The 26,122-nt window shown below is 41.7% G+C and overlaps 1 protein-coding gene across 2 annotated transcripts; it reads left to right on the top strand.

Moving 5' to 3' along the window:
- Positions 1 to 2,494: 2,494 nt before the first annotated feature.
- On the top strand, positions 2,495 to 25,465 carry LOC143484977 (uncharacterized). Of its 2 annotated transcripts, none has more exons than XM_076984078.1 (8): positions 2,495 to 3,025; positions 6,966 to 7,605; positions 7,826 to 8,216; positions 8,499 to 8,601; positions 8,850 to 9,085; positions 9,341 to 9,496; positions 9,604 to 9,720; positions 22,370 to 25,465. In XM_076984078.1, exons 1-8 carry the CDS (start codon positions 2,864 to 2,866, stop codon positions 22,458 to 22,460), a joined length of 1,896 nt encoding a protein of 631 aa, XP_076840193.1. In that variant the 5' UTR covers positions 2,495 to 2,863; the 3' UTR covers positions 22,461 to 25,465. The 2 variants fall into 2 exon arrangements, with proteins under 2 accessions (XP_076840193.1, XP_076840194.1); XM_076984079.1 differs by lacking the exon at positions 22,370 to 25,465 and adding an exon at positions 9,849 to 10,855.
- Positions 25,466 to 26,122: the final 657 nt, after the last annotated feature.

Genomic DNA, 26,122 nt, shown 5'->3' with positions numbered 1-26,122 from the left:
GAAGCCTGTAAAAAAAGACTTTTATAAAAAAGAAAAAAATATATATATATATTTTTTTACTTTTTGCATCTTCACGATCTCACAACAAGCTAACTCATACATTACTCGGGCCTGCATTCGTTCTTAAGCGTTTATAACATTTCATAAGTGAGCGTTTGGCGCCATCTAAAGACCTTCAAGATAAACTGGTCCATAAATGTATCCAATTGATCTTTTAAGGGCTTTTAACTTTAAGGCCATACACACTGGATCTGTTCTGCTGAGGAGAAAATATTACAGATATGCTTGACATCAGTGTATTCCAGGTTTCATTTTTAGATTAGATTAGATTCAACTTTATTGACATTGCACATATCACAAGTACAAGGCAACGAAATGCAGATAGCATCTAACCAGAAGTGCATGAGTAGTGATTAAATCCCCATGATACAGTATATACAGATTATAAACACTATGGCTGTAATATACAGGTGTGACTATGATGTTATAGATGTCTACAGATGGATGCAGGTATGTACAGATTATATGTGTAGACCTTTATGTGCCATCACCAATCACACCATCAATCTTTTGTAATTATTGTTGCTTTATTATTGTCGTTTCTTGTGGCCATTAAAATGCTTTGGTAATATTGCTGTAAATTACAGTCAATGAAGCTTCTTTGAATCTTGAATCAATCTGCAGAACTCAGAGATAGATCTCTAGTGTCACGTAGGGCAACGCCCCCTCTCGTAGCTGTCACTCTGGGTTCCCTCATGTCCGTGTTCCCTGCCTGTTTGTCCCGCCCTGCTCGTTGGTTGATGGATTCCTTGTTTGTTACCACGCCCCTGTGTCATTGTCATCACCTGTCCCTAGTTTAGTCCTGTGTATATTAATCCCTGTGTCTCCCAGGTCTAGTTGTCGGTCTTTTTGTTTTTCCTCTGTGTTTTGCCTGTTCGCCCTAGTGCTGCTGTTCCGTGAGTCTTCCTTGTTGTGTTCGCTATGTCTGTCCGTATTTCGTGTCCTGACTGCCTGCCCGGTTTGACCCATGCCTGTTACATCGACGCTGCTTTTGGAATTTCCTGTAATAAATCTCGCTCTCCTCAGCGTTTGTGTCCGTCTACCTGTTCTGCCCTGCGCAGATCGTTACATCTAGATTGTTTGTCAGGATCACTGTCTTTAATTAATAAATTAAAAAAGGAACAATAGATTTTATTACTAAACAATCTGATATTATTAAGGAATCGTGTGTATTCATTATATATAACACAATATAGGCTACCAAAGGAAAAATAAAATTATTTAGGCTTCCCCGTAACCACAGAAAGCAGGGGTACTGGAAGTGCTACAGCGCCCCCTGTTGATGCAGAGTATAACAAATAAATATTTGATGAGAAAAATTATAAAAATAGTAACACAAAGTATAATAGCTGTGGGTGTGGCTAGTGTAGTGTAATTTATGAATAATTGATCGTGTCATTCATGAATGACATTAAAATGTAAAAAGGCTCAGTTTGTTTCAGTGTCGTAAAGAATTACTCCACGTTTTGTTGTGAATAGTTACGTTTGTCCACAAGAATCTATAATAAAGTGGGCGGACTAAAATAGCTAAAATAGCATTCAGGATGTTGTGTCCACTAGAGGTCTTCACTCCCGCGGTAATCCCGCGGGTCCCGTCAGAATATCTTGCGGCGCAGGACAGAATTTAATTGGGAATTATTGGGAGCGGGAGTTTAATTAGTCCAGGCGATGCGGGACCGCATATACATGTAGAAAAATCCCGCAAATTAATAAATAGTCTAGAAAATTATAATAATAACAACGCAATGATTTCCATACATAAGGGACAGGATGAAAACAACTAATCATTCAGTAAGCAATAAACTAATTCAAAATATTGGCTAAGCAACTGTGAACATGAAGTGTGCGTCATTTTGATACCGAAATGGCAGAGACTGTAGACGGTCAACCAGGTGGAAAGTGTGTGGAAAATTCAATTAAAACAGGCGAATACACCACAATTAAGCCAACTACAGGAAAGGCTGATGTATGGAGGTCATATTCCATTGTAATTAATGGAGATGGAAATCATCTACCATTTGCTTGTTGTGATAGATGTCAGAAAGTATACGTCACCTTACGGCATGTGTTTGGACTGTGGTAAGAAATGGGACAGCGCGATCCATCGCTATATTGCTGTTTTAATAAATACATAAGAAATTTTTAAGTACTAAATTTAATTAATTAAATTCATATTAGAATTGCGGGCGGGGGCGACAGAAATGTGTATGTGGCGGGCGGGTGCGGGATTAAAACGAGCGATTTTTTTGGCCGGTGCGGGCGGGAGCGGGATTAAAAAAGCAGTCCCGCGCAGACCTCTATAGTGTCCACTTAACAAAATGTCAACAAGCTAGCTTTATATTCTGAAGCTAGTTATGCGTCTACAGAGCGAAACACACCTTGCAGAGAGTAAGAGGAGATTAAAATGAAAGAAAAAACGTCTTAAACAGGCACGTCGTCTATGTTGTCAGGTGTGACTGTAGTGTATTATATAGGGTGAACAAACGTCCGTATTTCCCGGTACCTGTCCGTATTTCACGTTCTGTACCGGGCGTCCCGGGTATTTTTTTAAGTGAGCAAATGTACCGGTGACAACCCCAAAGGCTTCAAGCTTAGCAGTCTGGGTTAGATTCTTGCTCATGGTTGTCATTTGCACTGGGATGTTATAAAGGTAATAAAGGTTTTTGAGTTTTTCAGTTGTTGCCATGGCAAACTATGACGTCATTTACAAGCTATTGGAGACCATATAAAGAGCCGTTCAACAGCCAGAAACGGTCATTTGTAGCACAACGACAGACGGTGAAAATCAGCTTACAGGTGCAAAATGGATTGTCGGAAGGTGCAGAAATCGTATGGAAATTGGCGAGACGATGTCATGGAGCTATACAAAATACTGGAGAGCGCTCCACAGCGGAGGAAGACGCTTCCGCCGATACAACAGAAAGAGTCGTCCGAGTCGGATTGCAGCCGCCGCGCATCCACAAAGGTAATACTTCAAATAACTCTTTTTTAATGTTATTTATAACTCTGCTTTCCATGATGAAAATTATTTGGTTACAGTGTTGCCAACTTGGCTATATTTAGCGACTTTTCAGACCCTCTAGAGAGTTTTTGTAGTAAAAAGCGACTAGCGACAAATCTAGCGACTTTTGGAGACTCAAGCCCCCCGCACACAGCGAGCAACTAGCTGAGCAAACGGTCACGCGTGCCCGTTTGCTCAGCTAGTTGCTCGCCGTGTGCGGACGCTTGAGACAGAATTCTCTGCCTCTTGAGCCTGTGAGACATTTATCTAACGTGTTTGATATTTTCTGGCACGCGTGCCCGAAATCTCACCGTGTGCGCTCGGCTGAGCAATTTGGCTCAGCAACTTTTCGTCACCAGCCAATTGGAAGCTCGCTTGGCGTCACATGACACCTCGGCGTTTACGCCGTTAACGGCGATCACTAATCAAAAGTAAAGAAAGAAGTTGAACAAATAATAACAACCATGAGATATAAGCACTGGCGTAGGGGAGGGGCACGCAAGGCACGCACTGCGGGGGGGCCCCTAACACAGGTGGGCCCCGCCTTAGGACGAGTTTGTTGTTTAGTCATCCTCCTGGGTGATGTTAATGTTTTCCCCCACGCTTAAGCCTGGTTTATACTTGAGGGTCTGCGCGGCGAAAATGACATAATCGCTGTGGCTCCGCCTGTGCGCGAGGGCCTCGCGCGCTGTCGATTCGCGAGGTCGTGCACCTCTCGAATTTTGTAACTTCGCACGCGCGCCGCGCTTCAGCGCGATGAACAAAGTCATGTTTGCAGGGTTCATACACCTTAACAAGGTGGAATTAAAGCATTTGTACATCACTTTCAAGGTCCATTTCAATATTTCCCAGCACGTTAAACTTAGTTAAATATTTATACATATACTCGAAATTATTCGCTTTTTATCACATTATTTAATGGTTGTTTATTTTCAAAACGCCCAATCTTAACGTCTTCACGTTCTCTCATGTTTCGTCCTGGAATTACAAGGCTCGTATTTGTTAACGTATCGTTTCGGACAACACTGCAAAGCCATATTTACACTGCAGTGACGCTCGCAACGCTCGCGAAAGTATAAACGCCTACACCGCTCGCGCAGGGTCGCGCGCTACGGTCGCTCGTGAGATTTTAGCTCACGCACGGGCCTCCTCATTGCCTCCTTGCGGTGGGGCCACAGAATTTTGCGCTACGCCTCTGGATATAAGATAGTTAACATGGCTTATTACATCGAATTTGGCGATAGAACAAGAAAATAATCATTTAATCAATTCGGTGTCGTGAAACATGTCTTTATGAAACACATAGCAGCATTTTTATTTGGTTGAGACACCATATACTGACGACACCGAATTAGGGTTGCCACCTGTCTGACAAAAAACAAGGACACTGTCATACTGACACAGAGTGGGGGGGTGGTGGGTGGCGAGTGTAAATTGTTGACGGGGGGTGGCGTAAAATGTTACCGGGGGTGTCAAATGGACACAGCGAGAAAAAAAAAGACATTTAAAGTGTGCAGAAACAGTCTAAATAGTCGTTTGAACTAACCTAGTGAAAACCAGGACATTAAATGATTTTTTTTTGCCGGGACCTAATATTAAAAAGAAGGAAAACCGGGACAGGTGGCAACCCTACACCGAATTGATTAAATTATTATTATTTTAATCTATCGCCAAATTCGATGTAATAAGCCATGTTAACTATCTTATATCTCATGATTGTTGTCTCATCTTATATCTCATTTATTATCTGTTCAACTTCTTTCTTTACTTTTGATTAGTGATGGCCGTTAACGGCGTAAACGCCGAAGTGTCATGTGACGCCAAGCGAGCTTCCAATTGGCTGGTGGCGAAAAGTTGCTGAGCCAAATTGCTCAGCCGAGCGCACACGGTGAGATTTCGGGCACGCGTGCCAGAAAATATCAAACACGTTAGATAAATGTCTCACAGGCTCAAGAGGCACAGAATTCTGTCTCAAGCGTCCGCACACGGCGAGCAACTAGCTGAGCAAACGGGCACGCGTGACCGTTTGCTCAGCTAGTTGCTCGCTGTGTGCGGGGGGCTTTAGATAAATGTCTCACAGGCTCAAGAGGCACAGAATTCTGTCTCAAGCGTCCGCACACGGCGAGCAACTAGCTGAGCAAACGGGCACGCGTGACCGTTTGCTCAGCTAGTTGCTCGCTGTGTGCGGGGGGCTTCACACACACGATCTTCAGTTGCTCCTCTGGGGCGGGTGCTGCCGTGAGCCCCGCCCACAACACTCAGTGCAGTCTCACACTCAGAGCAGACCCTCACCGCTCCACGTCCACACTGCAAATGAACTGCGCATGCCCAAAGCTGCCGCTGACGCCCCGCCCCGTATTTACAGAGCGGGATGTAAATATAAATGCTTTGGTCTTCAATGAGACGCGAAAAGAAATGACTGCATTTAACTCACACAGTCTCAGTCATTCTTCAACTCATTCATTCCTGCTAACTGCTACTCTTATACTAACATTTAACAACACAGCAAAAAAAAACTATTTATGTAATTTACGTAAAAATTATTTATAACAAAGCATTAAAGTCATGTAGTTCTTTTGAGAAGTGACTGCCTATTTCAAAGGCAACAGATGTTGTTCATTTGTAGTTCTAACATATTTAGGGTGTTTTTTACTCACTTTTTTTCTCCCAATGTTATTCCTTTACATCTTCAAAAACATATATTATGCAAATTAGGTGATGATGACATTTAGCGACTTATAGCGACGTTTAGGACAACCAATAGCTACTTTTCTTACTGAGGAGTTGGCAACACTGTTTGGTTATTCAACGTGTCGTACTTCAGTGTGACTACTGTTTTGCGTGTCGATGTAGCTGAATGGATATGTTAAATGAGAGCACCAATTTGAGTGTTTGGATTTTGTATTGTTTAGGTAGCCTAATGTATTGGTCTGTAGCCAGTGGCGGCTGGTCAATATGGGGCGCCACCCCTTAATATTGTTCCGATATTAAAACGAGTTCATTATGAACTGTGATAGTGAGGAAATTATTTAGTGACACTGTGTGTCTAATAGCCATGTTTGAATTTATTAAAAGAGTAAACGCATAATTGTATTTAATTACTTACATTGTGCACACTTCCTGTGTGCGGGGCGCCGGTCTAATGAGAGTGCATGGAGAGGCATAGGCTCTGTTCGAAATAGCCTACTACATACTACTGGCGTACTGATCGAGCCCCAAATCAGTATGCTGTATGCAGTATGTCATGCAACGCCATGTTCACGTGACCCCCGTAGTATGCTTTGCTTTTGTCGCATACTGGAAATTGTACTGCATACTACTACGAGGACCAGTATGCAGTATCCAGTATATACTGAATCCAGAATGCAGTATCCAGTATGTAGTAGGCTATTTCGAAGAGAGCCCTCAACTTTTGCCAAGCACGTGATCTGAGGCTGCAGTTTAATTGGTCGGTTTCAGATTTTCCACACCCTCTCTTTGTTGGACACACCCACTGTTGTTGGTAGCGTCGGTCAGCTGTGGTTCGTTAAAGCTAGGTTTATACTTTCGTGAGTGACCGTAGCGCGCGACTCCGCCCACCTCGCGCGAATCTCCAACTTGGTTCACATTGAATATCAGTCAGGTTGGAGCAGCAGCTCTTACAAAATGAGAGAAAATTCAGTTTTGTCTTTACAAAAAAATCTTCTCACAAAGCATTCACTTGAAGAACGCTAGGGCAAAATTCATGTTCAAATAAATAAAGGGCAATAAGACTGCTTTATTTTTTTTTTATTTGTTTACGCCCCCCTCAATTTTTTTTTGCACCATCCGCCACTGCTTTAGACCTACACATTTGTATCTAAACAGTTAAAATCTTTCATGTGTAAAAAAATTGATTGTGACTAAATGAATTTCCTCCGAGCAGCTGGAGATGATGGAGGCAGAGCAGCTGAAGTTGCAGGTGCAGGCTGCGGGTACCCGTGCTATAGGCAACCGGGCCGCACCAACTGCAGCAGGAGCAGGTCGGGAGCTGCAGCCCAAACCCCCCAGCAAACCGGCCGTCGGCAAGGCCGGCCTGAAGACGACTCTGATCAGGCAGCGGGCGGCGACATCGTACAAGCCTGCAGAGAAGAGGGACACTGCTAGGACTGCAGGAACTAGCCAGGGCAAAGGGGCAGTGGCAGAGACTCTGAGCCTGGAGCAGGAGCACCGTGTGCAGAAACTGGTGGAAAAGAGCCTCCTGCAAGAAGAAAGACAGGAGGCGATATTTAAACGGATATGTGGCAAATCATCCAAGCAGTCGACCAGGAGCAACAACAGGGTGAATGCCAAAATCCGCCTGGAGCCCCTGGGGAACGGTCAGAATGGCTCTTTACACTCTGATGCCTCCTCTGTAAGCCACTGCCCACCACTGGATAAACCACAGAGAGTGCGCAGCATCCAGGGCCCACAGGCTGCTGCCAGTGAGGATCTGTCCCCCCTTGAGCTCCGTGCAAACTACGCTCTGCAGATGCCCAAACCGCAGAATCGGGCCAAGCTTGTGAAGAAGGCCGGTAAAGTGCCAGGTGAGTTCCTATCCCGTAAAACGTCAGCTGGAGTAGCAAAGCTCAACACTGGGGCCATGCACAGCTCCCCATGTATCTCAAATATAGATGTTTTCTGTAATTAATTATAATACTGTATATTTACAAGAGACCTGTAAGTAGAGCTTCAGAAACGGAAAGTTAATGAAACAGTTAATGAAAGTTAATTAACAGTATGAAAATTCTGTCTCCACGGATCCAGTGAGCTCAAAGGACAGTTCTGTCAGCTTGAAGCCACTAGCTAGCAAGCTACCTGTGGGATCCCAGGTGAACCAAAGGCAGGGCTCAGTGGCATGTTGTGAGGCTATACGCAACTGGGCCACCCCAAATGCAGCAGGATCCATTCGGGAGCTGCAGCCAAAACCCCCCAGCAAACCGGCCGTCGGCAAGCCCGGCCTGAAGGCGTCCCGGATCAGCCAGCGGGCAGTGACTTCCTTCAGGCCTGTTGAGAAAAGGGACACTGCTAGGGCTGCATCAATTAGCCAGGACAAAGGGGTGGTGCCAGGGACTCTGAGCCTGGTTAGGGAGAAGCTTCTGGCCAAACCTGAGCTGGGCCTCAGCCAGGCATTTCAGCTCCTGGAGAATGAGGACTGGTAGGCTTTTAGCAAGCTGCAGCAGACAGTCTGCCTCACACCGAGCAAAGTTTACACCAAGCTAACCCAGCCAGAACAGAGCTATAATAACCGAGAATGCCTGAGAATACAGAAATGTCATGCTTTGGCAATATAAACATAAATAATTAGTGATGGGCACTCTAAAAGGGAATAGGCTGTTGCTTGTTATTTGTTGATTTTTATTGATGGAACTTGTTTAGCATTACTGATGTGATAACACCAGACATGTACACCGTGTTCTAACGCTGTGTTTCGGAACAGGAAGAAGATCATTGGCCTCACACTGGTGCGTTCTCTGGCGCAAAATCATGCCGAAGTCCTTCTGGCAAATCTTCATGACGTGTGCATAGCCGTGATCAAGGAGGTGAGGAGCCCGCTCATAGACTAAAGATTCTGTAATCAAAGCCAAGGGGCTTGAGAATGAGCTACACAATTTGCTGTCCCAACTGGACATGCTCCATTTTATGTATTTGGATGTTCTGACCTGTGGAAGAGTCCATTTGGAATGTTTTGGAGAGGAATTTCTTGTCATAGGATAGGTGTGGAGGCCTGGCCTGGAACTTGAGGCTTACTGTTGTCTCTCTCTCTCTCTCTCTCTCTCTCCTGTCTCAGGTGAAGAACTCGGACGACACGGTTTCGCGTGCCGCCATGACCACGCTGGCGCACATGTTCGCCTACCTGCGGACGGCCATGGACCCTGAGGCAGCACAGGCTGCCTGCGTCCTCCTGCACAAGGCGGTGGAGAACAGACCCTTCATCAGGGAGGACGTGCACCTGGTACTGCGTGCAATGGTGCACTGCTGCTCAGCCAGGACGGTCATGCATGCCCTGCTGGACGGAGGACTAAGGTAGGACCACCTCACCAACACAATCATGCAGGCTTTCCACCACAATAAACAACATTGTCAAAAGAGGCTTTTAGTAGAAGACAGAAGCACATTTATAGTACAGCAGACCACTGTTAATAGAAGGCAGTAGCATCAGAGATGGACAGTTTTGTGGGCAGTCTGGAGTGATTTGCAGTAACAATTTATTTGGAGGATAACTCATTCATTAGTTTTTCTTGTAAGATTGAAGCAGACTTCATGTGTTTCAAACTCCAGATGTAGCTGTGACTATGTGAGGAGGACAACAGCTTTACATCTACAAAGCTTCGCTCAGCTGGTGGGGGCTTCCAAGCTGCTCACGGACGAGGACCTCACGGAGAGCTTCCTGACTGCAATCAGCCGATTGGCTCTGGACGATGCAGAGGAAGTGAGGTAGGCAGCTCCCTTGCTCTCTATGGCCCTGGAGTCAGCACTGTGTCCATCAATAAGTAGAATTGATCAATCAGCCATGAGTGTAATTTTAAAACATGTCTCCTCAGGTGCTATGCCCACAAGTGCATTCAATTTTTGGCCATTCACGAGGACTTTGTTAAGCTGGTGGCGAAGTTTTTACCCCCAGAGGAGCGATCATCTATTAAAGATATCATGAAGAGCAGGTAAAGAACAAGATAATCAACAACCCTTCCTAGGGTTAGGCTTACGGTTAAGTCTAAGTCTTAACATTTTCATATAGAGAAAATAATAGTACTTATAACATCCTTTGTCTTCTCTTTGAAATTTATAGATCCATCGACTGCCAACAATATAAGATCAGCTACAGGCTCTCCAGCAATATGCCAATTTTTAAATAAATGATACAAGTCCTTCCAAACGGTTCCATTACTCATTAATAGAAAAAAGCACTGGCTAAAGTTTCCTATATGTACTTTACGTGAATACGTCTTGCTACTGTCGTCACTTCAGCTGCGTGGCAAGGTGCTCGAACTGGTACTGCAAGGGGTTCAATAGCTTGAGGTATGACAGACATTAGTGAGTTAGTGCATACATTATCCTGACAAATCAGAAAAAACTGTAGGACAACTACCAGTAAAACGGTCCTGACAAATTAAGGTGATCTTTACAAAATCTACATTTCATTTCCTTCTCTTTTTGTGTTAATGAGCAAATCTTTCTTTGTTTTTTGCATAATGAATTTACATTTATGGCATTTAGCAGACGCTCTTATCCAGATCGACTTATAGTGCTACATAGTTGCTTGGTCTCCAAGGTAGTATAGATCAAAGCTAGTTATACTTTCACGAGTGACCGTAGCGCGCAACTAGGGGTGGGCGATATGGGAAAAAAATAGGATCACGATTTTTTTCATAAAATCACGATTTCGATTTTTTATCACGATCTTCCATCCAAAAAAAACAAAAAAAATTGGGGCTACAAAGCTTTCTTTTTAAGCAGATTTAAATGAATGATATTGCAATTTTCCATGTGCAAACATTGTAAACAAAAAATGTAAACAACACACGTGACACTGTGTCACGTATGGCTACGCCCCCCTCTCCTAGCTGTCACTCCGGTTTCCCTGTTCCTCGTGTCTGTTGTTCCCTGCTCCTTGAGCCCGCCTTGTTGTGTGTTTCTATGGTTTCCCCACGTCTGCCACGCCCATGTCGTTATTGTCTTCATCTGTTTCCATAGTTGCCAGGTTTGCGGTTTCACGCCAAATTGGGCTTGTTTGAAAATCCAGCCGCGGGTAAAAATTCTGGGGTCGCGGGGTGCGGTTTTTTGGGCTACTTTTGAGTTGGGCCACCACGGGGGTTACAAGTCAACACAAAGAATCGATTGCGTTATAATACTTAATTTGTCTCCATTTTAAACACTCGCCACCCCCCATCCCCCCCGTCAACGACTTTGGGCTAGTTTAGGCCTAAAATGTATGTATATATATACATATATATATACATATATATATAATATATATATATATATATATGTATTTATATTAGGGGTGGGACGCGATCAAAAAAATTAATCGAATTAATCGGAAGCTTTGTAATTAAGTAATCGAAATTAATCGCATTTTAATCGCATTTCAGTATTTAACATGAGAAATATTCATTTAAGTTTGAATGATGAATGAATCAATGAACATAATCATAAACTTCAACATCTTGTTTATTTTTCCACCAGTCTACTACGAAGACCAATATATGTGTAGTGTGCAGAAAACAGTTCAGAACATTGGAAATTCTGACCAAAAATGTTGTTTAATTTAGGGAGTTTTGCTCAGGATATTGGAAGAATTGAAGTAAATCAGAAGATGTTTTTTAATACCATTTTAGATGGTAGACTTTCTTTAATTTCCCAGGCCTTTGCCACAGGCATCTCCATAGTGCCTAGAAGTGGTCTTCTGCATGCTCAAAGCAAACGACTGGATCTTCATCATCTATAATATGAGCTGTCACACCAAGATCATTCTTGTTGCTAACAGAGGTCCAGTGATCCCCAGTCAGAGCCACATTTGTGGCACTCTTCCAAATAACCTGTTTTAATTCTTTCCTCATCATACAGCTGCTGGATTTTCTTCGACATTGTCTTTCTGGGGTGAGTTTCCCAAAACGTTCTTACGTACGAGGTTACGAAGTACCTGGCGCTAAGAACGTTTTGGGAAACTCACCCCTGGACGGTAGTTCGTAACTTGCATCAGTTGACGCAATTCGCAGCGCTTGTAAGCATTTATCTTCGACCACAGGGAGCGGACAACACAAATAATGTGACGCATCATGTATAAACGCGTGAAAAGTTCGCGAAAGTTTAATCCAGTCTTAATGGTCCAATGGAGGTAATTTAAAAACCAGGACGTTTCCTCACAGGATGTGAATTACGGACGTTTGGTCACCCTATCGTACTAAGAATACATTTAGCAGCTAAGTTACCATTACTGACCTGCGCGTTAAGCTGGGCGTACACTGTGCGATTTTTGGCCCATTTTCAGCCGATTTTTCACTCGTTTCGGCTCAATCGCGTGTCGTGCATAGTATAGTTTACACAGGTAAACGAGGAACGATTCACACCTCACGACCAACTCCCGATCAGAAATCGCAGCGTCGCAAGAACATCAAACATGTTTGAAATTCAAATCGCTCCTCGTGAGAGTATCGCACTGTTGAAGCAGCTCCACGAGCCGACTCTCCCTGCGATTTAGTCGTACAGTTTGAGCTGGAGCTGAGTACACGATTTAAAATATCGCCCAGTGTACGCCCAGCTTTAGCCGCAACATGTTTTGCGTTGAGGTGGTAACAAGGGTGGAAGTGCTCCTGTGATAAGCGAACTCCTTCCTACATAAAGTGCAAATAACACTATTTTTGTTTGTACTTCCATCTGGAAGTTTCTTATATTTAAATTTCCCATCCACCAACGTAGCCTCTTCAGTCATCTCCATCATGCTCATCTTATTGTGCGTCCATATAATCTGTATGCCCGGAACTCGCGCACTGAGAAACATTCCACGGTGCAAAAGTGTCTCGTCCGTTAAATGCGTTAAAATGCGTTATTTTTTTAGTGCGTTAATTTTCCTGTAATTAATTAATCAAAATTAACGTGTTAAAGTCCCACCACTAATATATATATATATATATATGTATTTATAGTCCCCGTGTCTCCCATGTCGGTATCGGTTATTTTGTGCTACTTACCTGTTTTATTCTCTTGCCTCGTTCAAGCTCTAGTGTATTTAACTGTTTCTGTTTCGTCTTCGTCATAAGTGCCGTTCAGCCTAGTTTTGTTTCCCCTGCCTTGTTTTGTTTTTTGTGCCACCATGCCCGTATTTCATGTTCGGACTGCCTACCTGTTATGACCCCTGCCCGGTATTACGACTCTGTCCATTCATTAAATCTCGCTCTCCTCAGCGTTTGTGTCCGCCTCCCTGGTCTGCGTCACGCAGTTCCTTACACTGTTAAAGCGCACTATTGCACTAAATATTTCCCAGCACTTTGAACTTAAAGTTAAATGTTTATACATATAGTCGAAATGATTCGATATAATTCGCTTTTTATTCACACTATTTAATGGTTGTTTATTTTCAAAACGCCCAATCTTAACGTCTTCACGTTCTCTCATGTTTTGTCCTGGAATTACAAGAGGCTCGTATGTTAATGTAAAGAGAACTGTTCAGTCAGACAGCTATTTGTTGTGAAACGAACAGTGTTGGGAACGTTACTTTAAAAAAGTAATTAGTTATAGTTACTTGTTCAAAAAAGTAACTGAGTTAGTAACTGAATTACTCTATAATAAAAGTAACTCATTACCAGGGAAAGTAACTATTTGCGTTACAGTTAAAAAAAAAAGTTATATGCCAATGAATAAGGATTTTTTTTGAAAAAAGCAGTTTTCAGTCAGTTGAAATGAGTAGATCAGAAAGGTGTTTAACTTTTGATAAATTAAATGTGCCATATTTTGTCAATTGTGATTTTTACACCTCAATCAGTTGGAGCAGTTGGGGTTAGGTGCCTTGCTCAAGGGCACCTCAGTCATGGCCTGTCTGGGAATCTAACCCACGACCCTCCAGTCACAAGACCAGTTTCCTAACCACCAGGCCATGACTGCCCCCAATATTTATTGCACATCAACAGACCAGTGCAGGATAAAATCCTTTAAAATCCCAAATCTCTGTATAAAAAACACTATATAAACTGCATTTACATCTATTAAATTCTCTCAATTTCTGCTTCTTCTCCATTTGGTGTATCACTGGGTATGCTTCGGCACGCGTGTAAAAACACTGGCTCTGATTGGCTACCATAACGCTGCCTTAGCCAATCGCTTACTGACTTGTTAAGTTAAACAGGTGTTACACCGAGAACTGTGACCTATCGGGATCTGTTACTCCTCACTAGCCTGGGCAGCGGTCCGCTCGCATTACTGTTAGTATATCAATATATAGTAACGCACCACTTTTAATGACCAGTAACGTCAACGGCGTTGTAACGACAGGAAAAGTAATTAATTATATTATCCCGTTACTGACAATATGACGCCGTTACCTAACACCGTTATTTTTAACGGCGTTATTCGCAACACTGGAAACAAAGTAGTTACAATTTCAACCATTTTCAAGTACTTTAGCCTAAATTCCAGCACTTTTCAAACCTGAAACACAAAGCAACTTTAAACTTCATCAAGTAAATGTTCCTTCCCCTGTTTTTGAGGGATGTTTCTTTATACTACCACATATCGTTCACGCGAGGTGTGGCGGAGTCGCGCCCTATGGTCACTTGTGAGGTGGCTGCCCGCATTGTTTCACTTTCGGCATATTACTTGTGATGTCTATGTCTCAAGTGATTGAATAAATTTGTTGTACTGGCATCGGACGTTTTCACGTGTTCTTTGCACACTTTACATATCGCTGTAGTTTGGTCTTGGTCAGTGGAAGAAAATCCGATCCGATCAATTTCAGATTACAGAGGTGGATTTCCTCTTCTTTACCAGCTCCTCGGTTTGGCTTTCAGCCGTCGTTGTCCACGCAGTTTTTAGTTTTTACAAACACAACATGGAGGCATGGAAGACGCACAGTTCGCTGTGATTGGTCCGCCCTACGTCTGACGCATCGGTGGGAACCAGCATAAAAAATTCATTGCGCTGATTGGCAAAGGCGATCTATACGATTTCTCTAATTTGGTAGATCGCCTGCGATTCTCCACTCGTTATCGCCATTCACGATTTTATATCGTCATATCGTGCACCCCTATGCGCAACTCTGTCCACCTCGCGCAAACCTCCGCAAATGGCGGAGGCGTTCATACTTGCCGAGTCACATTCTTTGCAGTGTTGTCTGAAACGATATGTGGTAGTATAAAGAAACACCCCTCAAAAACAGGAGAAGGAACATTTACCAGGGGTGAGTTTCCCAAAACGTTCTTAGCGCTAAGTACTTCGTAACCTCGTACGTATGTACTTAGCACTAAGATTGTTTTGGGAAACTCACCCCTGACCAATTTTAATGTTGCTTTGTGTTTCAGATTTGAAAAGTGCTGGAATTTAGGCTAAAGTACTTGAAAATGCACTTAAAATGCACTTCTGCACTTAAAACACTTATGAAACACACGTAAATCATTTAAAAGTAATTTATATATACAAATTGGCTTGTTATTTTGACATTTGTGTACCTAAGCGTTGTGTTTTGTGTGCGATCCGGTGACATTGTTGGCCTCAGTGACCCCTTGTCTCATGCCGCTGTTTGCGTTTCAGCATCGTTTGATTTACAAATTAAGCACTGCATCCATCCATATTCTGAGTGAATAAATAGGCTAATTTACTGTGTGTGTGTGTGCAGGGCCGGAGTGGGACACTTTTTCAGCCCGGGAGTTTCATGCCCAAATCCGGCCCAAAATTATTTCCCCCTCCCAATCGGCCCAAACTAGAGATTGAAATGAGCCGGCCCATCGGGAATCCTCCCGAATCTCCCGATTAGCCATTCCGGCTCTGTGCGTGTGTGTGTTTGAGTGTGTGTGTGTGTGTGTGTGTGTGTTTGAGTGTGTTTGTGTTTGAGTGTGTGTTTGAGTGTGTGTGAGTGTATGTGTGTGTGTGTTTGTGTGTGTGTGAGAGTGTGTGTGTTTGTGTGTGTGTGTGTATGAGAGTGTGTGTGTGTATGTGTGTATAAGTGTATGAGAGTGTTGTGTGTGTTTGTTTGAACATGGGAATTTTCACATTTTTATGAAAAACGATCCTAATTGAACCATTACCTGTTACAAGTAAGGAACACCATTGCACTAAATATTGATAGAATAATTAGTAATGTAGTTAGTAATTAAATATTCACACTGTTTGTTAGGATTTTCTTGGTTTCAGACATCTTTTGAACAATTAAACATGCACCAGGGTCAAAGTTACCCTAATAGGAGGGTTAGGGTTAGGGTTAGGAGGAGGGTTAAAGGGCTAAGACTCCTTGAGTGGCCAAGTGTCTGTCCGTTAGGGAATTCACCGTGAGTAGTGAATTCCCTACACTACTACAATACTACTACAGTATCTCCTGACATTACGTTTGTGTAGCATTTTAAAGTAGGCTATGTTAGTCAAAATTCCAGCACTTTTCAAACGTGGAACACAGTGCAACATTAAAATTGGTCAGGTAAATGTTCCTTCCCCTGTTTTTGGGGGGTGTTTCTTTATACTACCACATATCGTTACGGGAGGACACTGCAAAAAATGACTTGTAAAATGTGCTCGCGCTCTCAGGGTTGCGCGCAGCGTGCGGAGTCGAGCGCTACGGTCAGACGCAAAAGTATAACTGAGCCAAGAAGAAAGCAAAAATATATATTTTTTACTAGGGAAAATAAAAATAGTAACGCACAGTTACGTGGATAAGTAACTTTAATCTGATTACTGGACTGGAAATAGTAGCGCGTTATATTACTCGTTACCGAAAAAAGTGGTAAGATTAGAGTAACTGACATCATTGTGCATAGGAATCACATATTTGAAAAGTTCCAATCTGGATTTAGGCCCCATCACAGTACTGAAACAGCATTAGTCAAAGTAACAAATGATCTCCTTGCCTCAGATCAGAGTCCTGCACGGGTCCGTTTTTTGAGACCCGTACCCACCCATACCCGCAGAGTACAGCACCCACCCACCCGCGAACCCGTGGCTATTTCAAAGTTAAATCCGTACCCGCCCGGACCCGTTAATATTCTACCCGTTACTCACCCGTGCCGTGAAAAATCACACAAATCGAAAGTATTCCTATAGAGCACTTTATTTTTCAATGCGCCTCTGAAAAAACGTGAGTACAACACAAAATAAAATCTAAGGTTGTTGTGCAGGAACAGTATTCCTATCTAAAAGTAGCAACTGGTAAAATGCAAGAAAAAAATTTATGTAGCTAACCGCAGGGCTTAATTTGTAAATCAAACGTTGCCGGAACGCATTGTAACCTGAGCAAGGGGGGGTGTGGCGTAATTTGTAGGGGGGGGGGGGGGGGGGGTGCAAACGTAAATTGTTGAGCGGGGGGGGGGAAGGGGGGGGGGTGGCGTTGGCGAACGTAAAATGGACACAGATTGAGTGTTATATCGCCGGCGGTTGGCTCCAGAGCTAGCGAACAATAAATGTTACCGGATCGAGGCAGACAGTTACCGGAACGCACGCTTCAAAATTAAACAGTTCCCGGATCCTGCAGGATCCGGCTCAAATTAAGCCCTGGCTAACCGGTTCCATAACACAATGGAAAACAACAGGGAACAAATTCCAGTATAACAACTAAAAATCGCATATGTTCACAGTGGTAGTAGGTGCCTATCTGCTGTGGCGGGAGCAGCACGCTAAGTTCTCTCTCGTTATTTTTCCTTGTTCTAGCACCGCCACCCATTTAGCTTTGTAACCACCAAGCAAGCTACAATAAATGCCTGGTACGGCGTTATAACCAACCTCTGCTCATGTTTCCGCTGGAAAAGAACCGAAGTTTGGGTATTACCCCAGAACGGCTGAAGAGTAAATTCAGCCCGCTCTGGCCAACGGAGCTACGGTATAAGTAAGCTCCCCTGAGCTTCACGACCACGATCGGGAGGCGGTAATCAGGCAAAAGGTAACACTGTTCATTACGTAGCAAATAAAAGCCTACTAAAAATGACCACTTATTCACGAGCTACCTATGCTACCCACCCGTATTTTAACCTACCCGCCCACATACCCACCCGTAAAATCGGTATGTGTAAAACCCACCCGTTTCATCATCTATTTGCCCGTACCCGCGGGTACCCAACCCGGTGCAGGACTCTACCTCAGATCAAGGCTATGTATCTCTGTTAGTGCTCTTTGAACTTAGTGCAGCTTTCGACAAAATAGATCATAAGATCTTGCTAAAACGGTTAGAATGCTGGGTTGGAGTCTCAAGCACAGCCCTTTCATGGTTTTACTCATACTTAACAAAACGCATAAATTTCCAAACATAAAATTCCAGATCTAATGCTTAATCTCGCAGACTACCCCATTACACCTGGCACAGTAGCCAAAAACCTAGGTGTCATACTCGACTCCGACCTATCATTTGATAAATACATAGATAATACTACTAGGAGGATAGCTTTTCTACATCTCCGCAACATTGCCAAGTTAAGAAATGCATTATCACAGGATGATGCAGAAAAATTGGTGCACGCCTTTGTTAGCTCCAGATTAGACTACTGTAACTCACTACTGTCAGGATGCTCAAATAGGAATCTAAATAAACTTCAAATAGTTCAAAATGCCACAGCCAGAGTTCTGACTAGAACTAGAAAATTGCGTCATATCAGACCAGTCCTATCAGCCCTGTATTGGCTCCCAGTTCAATTCTGTATTGATTTTAAAATTCTTTTATTGACTTATAAAGCACTGCACGGGCTTGCTCCCGAATACCCCCAGGAACCTACCTATTATGAACCCCCACATCCACTAAGATCACAGGGTGCTGGCCTTTTATTAGTTCCAAAAATGAATAAGGTAACAGCAGGGGGAAGAGCCTTTTCTTGTAAGGCACCCCCAGCTTTGGAACAACCTTCCAAAATGCGTCCAGGACTCAAGACCTAAAGATTGTGACTGTGTCAAGGTTGAAAACCCACTTATTTAGTTTAGCGTTTGATAATTAATATCCCCCCCTTAGATAAAGGTACAGAGTTGGAGGTTCTGTGGGCGGAGTCGCACTACGGTCACGCGCGAAAGTATAAACCTAGCAGCTGACCGACACTACCAACAAGAGTGGGTGGGTCCAACAAGAGTTGGTGTGTCCAGGGCGCAGAGAGCTGCGCCCCATGGAAAATCTGAAACTGATCAGATCACGTGCTTGGCAAAAGTTTATGCCTCTCCATGCACTCTCATTAGACCGGCGCCCCGCACACAGTAGTGATGGGATTTTCGGCTCTATTTTGAGATGCGGCTCTAATGTGTATGGTCCAGTAACAAGTGGATTACTTTTAAGTGATATTAGTGATCACCTTCCTATTTTTGCGATTTTACATAGTTTAAAGGTTGAATTCTCTGCTGGTGTAAGTAAGCCTAATTGTAAATTAGTAAGAATAAGGACTCGAGAAAGAATTGAGGCTTTAAAGATGGAGTTCACATGTTGTAATTGGAATGGGGTATATGTTGAGGATCCTACTAAAGCCTATGATGTATTTTTGTTTACATTCTTAGAGCTGTACAACAAACATTGTCCTATTAGAAAGTACTGGGTGAAGGAAAGGAAAGGGAAACCATGGATGATTAAGAGCCTAAAAATAGCATGTAAAAAGAAACAAAAATTATATAAGAAATTTTTGCAATTAAGAACCAATGAAAGTGAAAAAAAGTCATACAAGAATACACTGACTTACACTATGAGAAGACAAAATGGGATATTATAACAAATTATTAGAGGAGAGTAAAAATAATATTCAAAATACTTGGAAAGTAATTAATAAAATTATTCGGAATAGACATAATAAATCAGAATATCCAAGTAATTTTTTAACCGGATCAGGTGGCACAGTGGATAATTAAAAAAATATTGCTGAGTTTAATAATTAAACTCCAATTAATTGGTTTACTTGGCCAGTAAAATAAAAATGTCTGAAGATAAGCAATATATGTTTGATAATCTTATCAAGGGAAATAGTGAGACTATGTTTCTTGGTGGGATTGGTGAAACTGATATAATAGAGGTTGTAAGAAAATTAAAAAATAAAACATCAACTGATATAAATTCCATTGATATGGAAATTGTGAAAGAAGTCATTGGCCAAATTGTAAGACTGTTGACTTATATATGTAACTTGTCCTTTCAAAAAGGTGTTTTTCCGAATAATATGAAAATGGCAAAGGTTATACCAATATTTAAACATGGAGATAAGCATCGTATTGATAACTATAGACCAGTGTCACTTTTACCCCAATTCTCAAAAATATTAGAGAAATTATTTGTTAAACATGGATCTTTTTTTAGATACACACAAAATTCTGAGCGAACACCAGTGTGGCTTTAGGGAGAATAGAACTACTACATATGCAGTAATGGAGATGGTAGAAGAAATACAATAGAAAATGACAAATGTTCAGTTGGTGTTTATATTGATTTACAGAAAGCATTTGATACTTTAGATTACAGTATATTATTGAGAAAATTGGAGAAGTATGGGATAAGGGGTGTGGCTTATTCCTGGATCAAGTTATTTGGAAAATCAACAGCAATGTGTACAAATTAGTAAGACTGTCACAGTTCAGGAAGATCAATTGTGGAATAACTCAGGGATCTGTGATTGGTCCAAAACTTTTTCTACTATACATCAATGATATCTGTAATGTTACTAAACTATTAAAATTTGTTATTTTTGCAGATGATACAAATATGTACTGTTCTGGGAATAATTTGAAGGAACTTTTGTCATCTATTGAAAGGGAATTAGAAATCCTTAAAATTTGGTTTGATGTCAATTCGTTGAATATAAAAAAAACTAAATTTATGGTTTTTGGAACTCAAAAAGAAATGGATGAGGCTATTAAATAAAAAATATGTGATACTAAAATTGAAAGAGTTTTTGATATAAATTTCCTAGGTCTTGTTATTGACCATAAATTAACATGGAAACAATGTACTGGATATATAAATAGAAAGATTGCAAAGTCAATTTCAATCCTGTATAAGTCCAGAAATATATTAAATTATAAAGCTTTATATATAATCTATTGTTCACTCATACTTCCTTATATATCATATTGTGTAGAAGTGTGGGGTTCTACGTATAAAACAGCATTAAATGCTATAGTTATTTTACAAAAACGAGCCATACGTATTATTAATAAAGTCTCACCAACTAAAAAAATCTTAGTGACCCGTTGCACCTAATTTTTTTTAGTTGGTCTAATTTAAGCTCTGCAAATTGCAAATTTTAAGTTCTGCTGACAACTACAGAATTCAGTCTAATTAAAGAAAATAAGTTGAGCCAACAAAATGTTATATATATTAACCAAATACACCTAGTGAGTCCAACAAAATGTTTTATGTTGTTCCAGCTAAAATTGTTTAGTTCAGGTAATTATTCATTAGTATCAAAGTTGCCTGAACTATACATTTTATGCTTTATGAAGTAAATTAAAAATATACAGAATATAATTAAGTAATTGTGCATTTTATTTGCATGTCAAAAAGTAAACATAAAATATTACCAAACAGGCATATGAGAGCTGCTTTATAAATGTAATAAAAATTGAAACGTCGTCGAGTCAGGAGGACAAGAATGAGCCATGACACCAACGTTAGCTCAATGCTATTTTATTAACGGCAAAACACACTGGTTCTAAGGGAGGGGGGACACTAACACGCATACAACACACACCCAGGGAAACACACACTTGTACTTGCCAACCACAACAGTATTAACACTAACATTACTAAACTCATAGCAAAGTTAAACACTAAAAAACAACTTGTTGGCTTAGCTCTAGTTTTGATAACTATACATTTGGAAAATATGTTGAAATACGATCTTGTTCAAAATTCAAACTCAACAAACACCACCAAGTTAGTTGTGTTAGCTTAGTAAAGATCCACATTAACTTCACTCAGTGAACGTTTGAAGTCCTCTAGTTAAATGGTGAAACGCTGGGTCTTCATTTTAGTTTTGGTGCAGAAGGCGCCAAGAAAATCTTCTCTCGAGCATGCGCATTAGTTTCACCACTACCACTATTGCTCGCCCAACAGTTTTTTACTTTGGACTTGACATGTTGACTGAGAACCATAATGCTCATTCACTGAACACAAAATATTAAGTAGAATGGTAAAAATGCAGCAGCTGATGGCACAACTCGTTTTTTGTTTTTGGAGTAACTATTTTTATGGTTCATGCTTTGCCCACATACAGTTTTATATTCACAGAACATAAGCAAACAGATTTTTTACAGTGTGGATATTATGAGCATACTAATATACTTTTTATAAAATCCCATGTTATGAAATGTTATGACTTGGTTTATTATAAAATAATGCAAATGTACAAAGTAAAAGTTAATTTACTTCCTGCCTGTGTACAAAGGTTTTTCTCAATTTAAAAGTCGAAATATGACTTGAGAGATGTTTGTAAATTTGTTGTTGAAAAAGCTAGAAAAGAGGTTAAAAGGAGATGTATATCTGTTGTTAAATATTGGAATGATGCCAACATGGATTTACGAATGTGTAGAACATTTTCATTTTTTTTTATGGTATGTAGGGAATTTTTTGAAAGTTACAAGTGTTAATTACTTAACACTGCTTTTTTTCTTTCTATTTTTCTTTTTTTATACTGTTTCTTCTCACTTTTACTGTCAAAACAGATCATCACCCCCTGGTGTCGATCATCTAGAAAAATCTCAACGAGATGTCGCCCAGGATCCAGCGTCTCGTCATGAAATTGCAGAGGTATGACTTCGAGTTAATATACACTCCAGGCAAACACTTAGTGTTAGCAGATGCGCTGTCACGAGCACCTGTGATGAGTGACGTGAGTTCCACTGAAAAGGAAATTGAAAATCACATCAACATGGGTTGAGTCCCTTCCAGTATCTGATGTCGGAGCAAAGCAAATATGTGATGAATTGGACAAAGACAAAGTATTACAATCAGTGATCAACAATATGCACAGCAGATGGCCCAGGGGCTCCTGTCCAGAATACCATCACTTCAGATCAGAGCTAAGTGTGGCAAATGGACTGTTACTGAGAGACAATAGAATTGTCATCCCACACAGTCTTAGGCCAGAGATACTTAGACAGCTACATGAGGGACACCTTGGGATAGAGAAATGTAAAAGGAGAGCCAGAAGCGCTGTGTATTGGCCTGGCATTAACAAGGACATCGAAAACATGGTAGGAAGGTGTGAAACATGCAACAAGTACCAGAGCAAACAGGCAAGGGAACCCATAATGATTCCAGATCTTCCCATTGCACCTTGGGAAAAAGTTGGAACTGACTTGTTTCATTGCAATGGAAAGGACTATTTGCTAGTAATTGATTACTACTCTAATTTCCCTGAAATTGCCTTGCTCTCAAGCACAGCTGCCAGTACTGTCATTATGCATGTGAAGTCCATATTTGCCCGGCATGGAATACCAAAGACTGTGGTGAGTGACAATGGTCCTTGTTACAACTGCAAAGAGTGGCAGCAGTTTGTGAGCCACTATGGCTTCAGTCATGTCACATCCAGTCCTCAGCATGCTCAGGCAAATGGCAAAGCCGAAAAGGGGGTGCACATCATCAAACAGATTCTGAAAAAGACCACAGACAGCAAGTCAGATCCTTATTTAGCTCTTCTAAGCTACAGAGCTGCTCCGCTTGAATGTGGTTTATCCCCAGCAGAGCTGTTAATGAACCGCAAATTACGCACGACCCTTCCCTGTTATACAGACATCAAGTACAACACAGGGATAAAGGCAAAATGGGAGAACACGAAATGGAAACAGAAGCAACGTTATGACAAATCAACTAAACCTCTTAGTCCACTCGCCAAGGATGACATGGTATGAATCCAGGATCAAGATGCATGGAACAGGAAAGCAACTGTTCTCCAGGAGGTCGGACCTAGATCCTATGCAGTAAAGACGGAGGATGGACATGTGCTCAGGAGGAACCGCCGCAGCCTTCTGAAGACAAGAGACTGAGGAGGAATCTGATGCATTCAGTGCAGATACAGCATCAAATGCAGACAATAATCAGACCCTCCAGAAAGTCGCGATGTTGCGATTTGCAACTTCAACGCAACTTCAAGCAAACCCCGCGAATTCAGGGCGGTGTTGCAACTTCAGCCAATCACCGCAACTTTCCCGCAAATTTGACCAATCACTGATGTCGTCTTGATGTGGCGTCGACAAATTCCCGCCTTACTTCCGTATATACGTTCAAGAGGAGCAGACAGAAAGCAGCATGAGCGACGAAAATAACGGCAAAAAGATCGGGAAAAGCAGTATCCCGGTACACTACATGAAAGCGGGGATAAACTGTCCAGATCCGACCCGCGAATTGATTATCTATGGCCCCCTGGATGATATTTAATTACTATTAGAACCGGCCCGCAGGCCACAGCCGCCCGATGGTGTTTTGCACGCACAAACACTACATTCCCCACAATGCAACGGTAGCCCGTGAAGTCGCTGCAGCGCACGCAAGCGGCGAGGGTCTGAGATAAAGTTTATAAGTTTAAACTTTAAACTGAGATAAAGTTTAAAGTCAGAGATAAAGTTTATTTATCTCTGATCCATATCTATGAGTTACTAGTTCGCTCTGGCGCCAACCACTGGCGATCGATCTCGATATAATACTTAATTTGTGTCCATTTTACAGGCCGCCCGGTAACAACTACGTTCGCTAACCCCGCCCCCCCGGTCAACAATTAATGTTCGCCACCCCCTCCAGGTTCAAATCTCACTTCAAGCGATCTTGAAAAGTTGCCAACCCTGAATAAATAGGTAAATAGATCATTAAAATGGACTACTAAATAGAGGAAACCATACAACATTTACTCCCTATTGTAATGTACTCACAAAAAAGCAAAAACACACCGCAACTTCCATCGCAATTTTTTTGAAAAACACCCGCAACATCAAACATTTTAGCCCGCAACAATCACAAAAAAGGCCCGCGAAATCCTGGTGGGACTGGATAATGGACATTTGCAAGTGGATACAAGCAGTGTTCAGTCGGACTTACCTGTCCTGAGAAGATCTGGACGACAAATAAAAAGACCTGATAGACTTGTAAGAGGATGGACTGAATGTTAGTTCATGATTATTGTTAAAAAAAAAAAAAAAGAAAAAGTGATTGTTGACAACTGTTGATGAACGTTTGAAATAAGTATCTGTGTTAATGTTCAATCTAGAAAAGGGAGGATGTGTTGATATGCAGAATGCATTCAATAGCAGTTCCATATATGACCACTAGAGGTAGTTAATAGAAGGTCAGGCATGTGGAGGATGTGGGAGAGAAGACGTGTAACACGTGAAGATAAGTTGGTATAATAAAGCGGAACACAAGTTCATGATTCTAACGTTTATTGACTGAGTTCATAAACAACACAGTGTAGACTGATAAAGGTGAATAACAACATCCTGGTGTATGATAACACCTCTTCGAACAGATATTCTAATAAGATGAAACAAATGGATAAGTCATGTCTGCTTGAACAACAAAGTCATGTTTGCTCAAACAACACCATGTAAGGTATAGAAGAAGATCTGAGGGTTTTGAGGGGTGGACAAATACCATATAAAAAACTGCATGTTACCAACACTTGTTGGATCTCTCTGATGTAAATGTTAGAATGTGTGAGATCCCCAGAGATATCTCTGTCTTAATAAAGGCCTTTTTGGTATTGCTATAATTTTGGTATGGTTGTTCCTGCTATCTCTTTTCCATCAAACGAACGCGCTGGGCTAAAGTAGTTGATAGAAGTTTAAAGCCCTAACACTGTGTCACGGTGAGGCGGCCCCCTACCGGCCGCCTCCGTCCACAGCGGCTGTTGTTGTTGTTGTTTGGTGACGTCATGTGCGTCCTTCAGGTGGGCGGAGCCCGTGATCCGTCTCACCTGAGGGTCGTTTGTTTGCCTATATATGTCTTGTCTTTGTACCAGTTGACCGCTGGTCATTATATCCTTAATTTGGAGACAGTGCACGGGTTTTAGGTTTGCACACTTTCTATTAAACCATCATTTTTCCCTGAGACTTGGCGTGATCGCTTCCTTTTCGTTGCTCACCCCCGCCCGTCACACACTGTCTGTTGAACGGCTCTTTATATAGTGTCCAATACCTTGACGTCATAGTTTGCCATGGCAACAACTGACAAAAGGGAAATAAAAAATTAAAAAAACGTATTTGATAATTAAATTAACGTGGACTATAATATACCAAAAGTGTTTCTTAATAACCGTTTCCCCAATCTATGGTTTTTACACTACTTATGACCTTTAACCCCATGTACAAAAATATTTGCTGGGAAAGCTAAAAAATAGGATGAGAGCATAGAACTTCACAACAAATACACAACACAAAAAGAGTGTGCACATACACGTTTCATCTCCTACCAGTCCAAGCACCTCA

The sequence above is a fragment of the Brachyhypopomus gauderio genome, chromosome 21 (genome assembly GCF_052324685.1).
Source record: "Brachyhypopomus gauderio isolate BG-103 chromosome 21, BGAUD_0.2, whole genome shotgun sequence".
Taxonomy (NCBI): Eukaryota; Metazoa; Chordata; class Actinopteri; order Gymnotiformes; family Hypopomidae; genus Brachyhypopomus; species Brachyhypopomus gauderio.
Note: the sequence above shows the minus strand (reverse complement) of the source record. Positions and strands in the feature narration are given on the sequence as shown.